The sequence below is a fragment of the Delphinus delphis genome, chromosome 15 (assembly GCF_949987515.2).
Source record: "Delphinus delphis chromosome 15, mDelDel1.2, whole genome shotgun sequence".
Classification (NCBI taxonomy): Eukaryota; Metazoa; Chordata; class Mammalia; order Artiodactyla; family Delphinidae; genus Delphinus; species Delphinus delphis.
Window position 1 is genome coordinate 14,873,605 of NC_082697.1, and position 8,162 is coordinate 14,881,766.

The window sequence follows — 8,162 nt, forward strand, 5'->3', positions numbered from 1 at the left end:
CAGCTACTGAACCCGTGTGCCTAGAGCCCGTGCTCTGCAACAAGAGAAGCCACCGCAACGAGAAGCCCGCGCACCACAACGATGAGTAGCCCCTGCTCACCTCAACTAGAGAAAGCCAGCATGCCGCAATGAAGACCCAACACAGCTATAACTAACTAACTAACTAACTAAATAAATAAATAAATGGACACCCTGTAATCGTGGTTGAACACAGACAAAAGAAGCTAAGTTAACAAGCCACCAAAATGACCAAGCATCTCCCTCTTCTCCTCATATGAGTGACTGATGCTGCTTTACCAAATACAGTTCTAAACTCTATCTTGTCCTCTCTTCTTAGAGTTAAGATTAGGATACACAGGCAGAGAACTGCCCCACTTCCTGACAGCATCCATCCAGAGCAGAGCCAGCTTCCTGAAACCTTCCCCAAATCACCCAACCATAGCACATTTCTTTAGGTCTTTTCTAACATCCTCTTAATGAGATGCTAGGTGGTTCCCCAAGGTGTGTGTTCTCCTTGCTGTAGTGAGTAATAAACCCAACTGGTTCAACCAGGAACAGGAGTGTTTCTGGAGGTGTGTGTGTGGCTAGAGACGTTGACAGGTAGAATCATTAGCCTTATTTTGTAAAAAAGGAATGAGAAACTCAGAGATTTGGAGAGATATTCCCAAGACTATAAGGTAGTAAGTGACAGAACCAGCTCTTTCTATTTTCTCATATTTAAAGACCCTGCTATGTGAGTCTCTATGCATCAGTTTCCTTATCTGTAGTGATGCAGTTAGACACTGTTCTCCAAAGGTCTCTCCAGCTCACGTCTTCCTAGAGGCAGAGGCATGAAAACATTGTCAAAGTGGCTTGGCTTGGGAGAGCTGGGACCTCCTTTTGACTGAGAACCCAGTGGATTCTAAACAAGTCATTCCCACAACGCCTTGCAGCGGGGAAGGTCTAATAATGAACTTGAAGTGGGGTGCATCCTGGGAGATACCTCCATAAGCCTTGGATTCCTGCCCCACCTACATCCTACACGCTCCTCTCAGCCACCCTCACTTAGGTGTTCATATTTCCACAGTATCTGATTGCCACAGCTCTTGACCTACTGGGAAAAGCAAGACTGGAGGGTGGGGCTTCCCTGGTGGCGCAGTGGTTAAGAACCCGCCTGTCAATGCAGGGGATGCGGGTTCGCGCCCTGGTCCGGGAAGATCCCACATGCCGCGGAGCGACTAAGCCCGTGCGCCACAACTACTGAGCCTGCGCTCTAGAGCCCGTGCTCTGCAACAAGAGAAGCCACCACAATGAGTAGCCCCCGCTCACTGCAACTAGAGAAAGCCCGCGCGCAGCAACAGAGACCCAACGCGGACAAAAATTAATTAATTAAATAAATTACAAAAAAAAGACTGGAGGGTGACGCAGGAGCTGTGATCCTACTGACCATCCTCTTATTCTTCCACTAACCTCATCTCCAGCCCAGTGAGGGGGCACCTCAGGAAGGTGCCAACCATCCTAGCAGCATAAATTGTAGGGAGCTCTAAAGAGTCATTCCCTTAACTCTGAGTCCTGAGAATCTGAAAGACGGTGAAAGGGACTTAGCAAATGTTAAGAAACTAAAAGAGACTTGGGTGGTGGTGGAGGGGTACTTCCCTGACGGCCATCTCCCAATGTCTGTAGAACTAACAAAGACAGCAGAATTTGTCTGTAGGTTCTTAGGAGCAGAGTCAGGACCAATGTGGAAACACAGGGCCAGAGAGGAGGGGGACTCTTATAGGTTCAATAGGACGGAAGAGTGTTCTATTCATGAATGCTACCGGCTGGCACCTGCTACCCAAGAGAAAGTGAGCTCCCCCTAGCAGGAGGTAAAAAACACTGAGGCTGGTTGACTAGCTACCTTCTATGAAAATTTAACATTTAATTATTCAGAAGCCTTCTCCAGTGTTTTTCCAAAACCTAGTTTCTCTTCCACTGGTACCTCTACACACCCACATGGCTCAGCTCTAATGGGTCTGTTTCTTAGAGATGACAAAAGCGGCTGCCTCACTCCCCTCAGGAGCTGGGACTTAGCAGGAGGGAGCGGAAAACTCAAGCTGTGGAACCAGGGCTCGCATGCAAATACGGTGGTTCCCCCACCCCTCCTAGGGAACTTCTGTTCCCCTACTCTGTACAGGGGGACTCCCAGGTTCATCGTGTTCAGGGTTGGGTGGACTTCGAGGAACAAGTTGGGGTCTCCTCGTGATGCTCAAAGGCTACTTGGAAACCAACACAGACTCCGATCTGGGACATGGACGGATGTAGAATCTCTGTTCTCATCTCTGCCTCTTTGTCTTGCCCCAAAGCTCCTGTTTGCCCTCTTCTCTCTACCTGACAGAATCCAACTCGCCCTTCCAAACTCAGCTCAGACATCGCCTCTTCTGGGAAACTGGCCTTGACCTCTTCAGGTGACAGCCAGGGCCTCCACCTCGGCTCCCACAGTAGCCCCAGGAAACTAATCCTCCAGCTAACTGACATCTCCATGCTCCCATTTCCTCCCTCTCAGTATCATTAGGAAAATACAAACAAATAATTTGGGGAAAATGACAAGCACAGAGCCTGGCACATGGCCAGTCTCACAAAAAAGGGTAGTTGTCCTTCTTTAACAGAAGAAGCCCCCTCTCCATACAGACGACCTTGCGGAAGGGTGTTCCTTGGAAAAATGGACAATTGAACCTCATGCTTCTTCTTTTGTCCTTCTAAGAGTCCAGGAGAACAACTTGCCCCAAAATTTGACCTGGCCCAAGAAGTAAAGAAAGAAAGCTTTCATGTTGAGGTGTCTCCCAGATATTCTTGTAGCTTGGGGTGTCCATTAAGAGGTAGATGGCATTGCAATAGGTTTTCTTCCAATAGTTGGTAGGGCCCAGTCTAAGGGCAGAAAAAGGGGAGGAGTCCACTGCTCTGCAGAATAATGAGAAGGGCCACTATCTCTGTGGACAGTGTTGGATAAGGTTCTTCGGTGCAAAAATCAGATTCCATGCAAGTTAGCTCAATTAGGAAATTAATTTATTGATTATAAGGATGTAGAATTTTAAATGACAGATAGGAAAATGTTCAACATCGCGGTGGGGGAAAGGGACTTCTTTAATGAAAAGACCTCTGCCATCACTGATTCTCAGAGCTAGATTCCAGAAATTCCACCAACGATACCCACAAGGAGAGCAGTGATGGTGGGGTGGGGGATGAAGGTGAGGATGCAGTGAGGATGAGGGTTAGGGTTAGAATACTTGCTTCAAATCCCAGGCCCTGCAGTCACTCCAGTCATGAGGAATGTGCTCCTGTATTCCTTCCTTCCTTCCTCAAATATTTATGGACCGTCTCCTTTGTGCCAGGAACCATGCTAAGCACTAGGGATAAAGGGAAGACTGTCTCTCATGGCGCTTAGAGCCGACTGGATGAGACAGAGCTAAAGCAAGTAGACCCATGGGGGGAGGAAAGAGGCAGCGTTCTGCTGAGGAGGGTAGGGTTGAGAAGGAAGCTGGGGAGGCTGAACTGTTTCAGAAGCAGCCACAGCCCAGCCCTGCGTGGGTCCTCCTTGGACTTCAGCATGTTGGGGGAGCACGGTTCACAGGTCCTCTGCAAAAAGAAAGGGACTGGCTGAATGACATCTCTGAAGCCCCAGACTTGGACACGGTACACTCTGTTGGGTCCTAGACCATCCCAGAAATGAGCAACCACAGTCCTCCCAGGACCAGGATGACCAACAAGAAGGAAGTGAGTTTTCCAAGCCTAGGTGGGGAGCTCAGGAGCTCTGCAGACCTGCTTTGCAGGGTGGCTGACTCAGTGTTCCCATCTGAAAAAGGGGAGCATGTGAGGAGGCTCCGATTCTCATGACGGGGCTTCTAGGGTGACCTTCTGCCAAGCTGGCCCGTGGAGGATGTGCTCAGTGTGTGGTTTCACAGGACACTGAGCCACTTCTCCTGGGAGGCAGCGAGGAGGAAAGACTCTGTGCAGCTGTGAATGGTGGGTGGCCCCCTGAGCCCCTCCTCTTTCCCCAGCCCTTCCCCTCCCACCCTGCGTGCCCCTGTCTTACTCCAGGGCCTTTCGGCACCACCGCAGGTCCTCATGCAGTCCTCTGACGTCAAGAAGTTGTTTTGCTTGGTGTCACACCCGCCATATTTGAAGGTCTCGCAGAGCCTGGAGGTGGCGTTGTAGAAGTACCTGATAAAGATAGCCTTGCAGGGACCCTTGAAGGGAGGCTCCAGGCAGAAGGCGGGCGGTGGGTCTGCAAGGATGGGAGGGACTCTAGGTCAGTCATGAGGATGGTCATCGAAGCTTGGTCTATAAGGTCAACAACAGCAACACCCTGCTTGTTTGCAATAGAGAATGTTGGGGTGCAGGGGTGTGAGATGTGAAAAGGCCAGTCGAGGGTCTGTGCTCCAACACGTTACTATTAATGTTGTGGTGTGACCATGATATAGTAATCATCTTAAAAAATTATATCTTCTGGGCTTCCCTGGTGGCGCAGTTGTTGAGAGTCCGCCTGCCGATGCAGGGGACACAGGTTCGTGCCCTAGTCCGGGAAGATCCCACATGCCGCGGAGCGGCTGGGCCCGTGACCCATGGCCGCTGAGCCTGGGCGTCCGGAGCCTGTGCTCCGCAACGGGAGAGGCCACGGCAGTGAGAGGCCCGTGTACTGCAAAAAAAAAAAAAATTATATCTTCCTCATGAAATATTTATGGATTAATTGCCATAATATCTTAGATTAGTTTTGAAACAGTCTACAAAGAAAAGAGGACCCACATCAATAATATTCTCCACATGCTGATAATTGTTGAAGCTGGATGATGGGTAAATGGGGTTTATAATACTATTCTCTGTACTTAATTGAATGGTTGAAAGTTTCCACTATTAAAAAAAAAATAAGTGTGAAAAGAATCCCCTGGTGGTCCAGTGGTTAGGACTCCATTTTTCCACTGCAGGGAGCTCAGGTTCGATCCCCGGTCAGGGAACTAAGATCCCACAAGCTGAGTGGTGCAGCCAAAAAAAAAAAAAAAAAAAAAAAAGTGTGAAGGAATCACAATGTAACGGAGAAAGGCATGAAAGAAAACACAACGGTGTGTTAGCTTTGGTTACCTCATAGGGACAGGAATAATGGAATATTGAGGGAATATTGATATTGTGACTTATAATAAATATATATTTGTCCTTCATCCCATCTCTGGTAACAGACTCCTAAAACCCCTGGAATTGCCAAAGTGAAGAGAGCTGTAAGTTGTCTTTTGTTATGGGACGGAGGTGACTGACTATTGGGAAGCCCCTAGTAACCCGAGGATGGGCGCTGTTGCCACAGGCGCTAACTGCCTGACCAGAGGGTTGGAACTTACATTCCCACCCTCCTCTATGGCCTCCCCCAGCCCCGCTCAGGGAGGGGAAAGGGGCTGGAGGTTGAACAGTCACCAGAGGCCAATGATTTAATGAATCATGACTAGGTAGCAAAACCTGCATAAAACCCTCAACAGACCAAGGCATTCATGTTATTCAGAAGAATTGGCATCGACCCAGGGAACAACATAGGTACACACTCCACCGTGGCTCACCTGCACCCCTGCAGCAGCCTGCCCATGGGCTTCTGTCTCTGCCCTTTGCCCCCTAGAGGCCACTCTCCACACTGCAGCCGCAGGGACCCTGTTACAACTTGAATCCTATCCCATTGCTCCCATGACCAAGCCCTCATCTCTCTCAGTCAAATTTTGACTCTTATCTTACACGACCTGCCCCATGGCCCCTCTGCCTCATCCCCTTCCGCTCCCCACCTGCCCCCCACTCAGCTCCAGCCACCCTGGTCCCGGCTGCTGCTCAAACACACCAGGCACGTTTTACTGAAGCCTGCTCCAGCACCTGCTTATCACAGAAGGTTTGCCGACCAGTCTGTGGAAAGAGCACAGCCTCCTTTATCCCCATCAGTCTCTTTCTTCAAAATATTCATCACGACCTGGCATATTAGTTTCCCCTTTCTCTGTGATCTGTCTCCCCCTTAGGAGGCAAGTTAGTTTGCTATTTTGTGTACAGCTGTTTCCCCACATCAAGAACTATGCTTGTAAGGACTTGAGAAATATTGTTAATGGAATCGACCTCCCATTTCATGCTCATGCTAAGCGTACGTTCATTGAATAGAATGGATAGCATTGAATTGCTGTTAGTGAAAAGTCTATTTAATGATGAGGCAAGTCTATATAACTATGAATCTAGCTCTAACATTCTATATTTTGAGAGGATAGTAAAGTGATAGACAGGGGGGCAAGGGGAAGGGCATTGAGTTTTGAGTAATATTGTTCCAGCCTGGAAAAAAAAACAGCCTTAGGCCCACGAACAAACTCACAGCAGTGCTAGATGTCTTGCCCTCCCTGTAGTTGCCTCAGGCAGAGCAGAAGCTCAGCTGCCCCACACTTTTCTGATGAATTTTAATAATAGAGAAATAATCATTATTTGACACGTAAATATTTTGGGCTGGGAAGGGAAAGATAAGTAGACTACGTCTTCCAGATAAATACATCTTGGGGGAAAATGGACATCATTGGTTATGAAATTCATGATCGGTTGGTTATCCCTTCAGAGAACCTGTGCAACAGGTGTCCCCAGTCAGGTGAGGAAACCACAGACGACTTGCCCCAGCACACACAGCACGTAAGTATTTAGGTCACCATGATACTATCATGTCACAACCACAGTCACCAAATTAAAGGGGAGAGTGACTCCGGGTTTCGACCCTGAGAGCAAACATGTGGTGTCCCTACTGACACCAACCAATTCTGCAAGGCCAACTGGGCGTCCCACGAGTCAATTCACTTCTGACACTAAAACCGCAGAGCTCGTGCAGATTCAACAATATGAGGGCTCCGTCCCACATTTCAAATGCTCGTCACAAGTCCCGGGGTCACCCATACGTGTGACAAACTTGCTATAAATTCGGAGGTTCCATGACCCCACTTCCCATCTTCAGTAATTCATTAGAACCACCCACAGAACTCAAGGAAGCCCCTTACTTACTGCTCCCAGTTTATTACAAAGGTTGAAGCCCAGGTTGAACGGAGGAGACGCATAGGGCAAAGGGGGGTTGAGGGGTGCAGAGCCTCCATGCCCTCTCAGGACACTCTCCCCACACATCACCTTGAATGTTCACCACTCTGGACGTTCTCCAAAACCCCAAAGTTTAGGGGTTTTTATTGAGGTTTCAATAGGTCAGCAAATTGATTGAATCATTGGTCACTGACGATTGAACTCAGACTCAGTACTTACCCTCTCCTCTCCCCAGAAGTACTACAGGTTGAAAGTTCTAATTCTCTAATCACCTGAGAGACTTTTTGGAGACCGGCCCCATCCTTAAGTTATCCTGGGTCCCCTTCCTTGACTCATCGCATTACCATACAGAAGACAGTAAATTCCAAGGGTTGCAGGACATCTGGGCCAGGAACCAGGACAAGGATCAAATATGGATCTTTTCATTACACTACAGTGAGGTTCAGGGACAGGCAGTGACCAGGAACAGAGAGTCTCAGAGAGAGAGTCCCTGGTCTGGTACGGTTTGGTGGGTTCCTTTTTTAAAAAGCTGAAACATAATGATTCCTTTTGAGAGTCATGAAATGTCCCTGGAGTTACAACTGCCCAACTTCCCAGGAGAAATCCAGAGAGGCTGTCAGCACCCACCCCACCCCTGCTCCCCAGCCCCTCCATGGACTCCCCTCATTCCCACTCCACCCCACCCCCCAGCCCAGCCTGTGGAGGAGAGGTGAGCCGGGACTTACCTCTGGCACGGCTCTTGTGTTCAGCCCCTGGGGTGCAGGCCACCAGGGTGCCCAGGAGGACAAGGAGGGCGATGGAGAGGCAGAGCCGGCTCATGATCGTGGCCTTGCAGGAGGGCTTCTGAGGAAAGCTGGGGGCTGACAGAGCTTTTCATATCCCAGCTGAGGGGTGGGACAGGCAGTGAGGAGGGGAGTGAGGAAGGGGTGGAGCTGGGCTGGGTCCTGTTTATTGTGTAATCTCCCCACCTAACCTGCTTCTGCCTGCTGGGGCCAAATGCCCAGTAAGAGCGCTTCTCAGACTTGACTCTGCCTGTGGGTCTCATGGAAACACAGACTGTGATTCCACAGGTGGAATTTTGTCCAATATGTTGACTCAGGGAGCGTCCCAGCACCTAGAGCAGT

At 49.4% G+C, this 8,162-nt stretch overlaps 1 protein-coding gene across 2 annotated transcripts; it reads right to left on the bottom strand.

The window, feature by feature from the left end:
• Nucleotides 1-3,028: 3,028 nt before the first annotated feature.
• Nucleotides 3,029-7,857, bottom strand: LOC132438480 (pancreatic trypsin inhibitor-like). 2 transcript variants are annotated; one of them, XM_060032696.1, is made up of 3 exons: nucleotides 7,764-7,857; nucleotides 4,052-4,243; nucleotides 3,029-3,365 (listed from the first exon to the last, which is right to left on the bottom strand). In XM_060032696.1, the coding sequence occupies exons 1-3, from the start codon at nucleotides 7,855-7,857 to the stop codon at nucleotides 3,280-3,282; spliced, it is 372 nt and encodes a 123-aa protein (XP_059888679.1). In that variant the 3' UTR covers nucleotides 3,029-3,279. The 2 variants fall into 2 exon arrangements, 1 of the variants encoding a protein (XP_059888679.1); XR_011246732.1 differs by lacking the exon at nucleotides 7,764-7,857 and having other exon boundaries at nucleotides 3,318-3,594; nucleotides 4,052-4,072.
• Nucleotides 7,858-8,162: the final 305 nt, after the last annotated feature.

Excerpts from the sequence above, each read along its gene's own strand:
- LOC132438480 (XM_060032696.1), bottom strand. The coding sequence starts at position 7,857 with ATGAGCCGGCTCTGCCTCTCCATCGCCCTCCTTGTCCTCCTGGGCACC. Across the intron at positions 4,244-7,763 it reads ACACAAGAGCCGTGCCAGAG|ACCCACCGCCCGCCTTCTGC; the intron begins GTAAGTCCCGGC and ends CCATCCTTGCAG. Across the intron at positions 3,366-4,051 it reads TGGTGCCGAAAGGCCCTGGA|TGCTTAGCATGGTTCCTGGC; the intron begins GTAAGACAGGGG and ends CTTTATCCCTAG.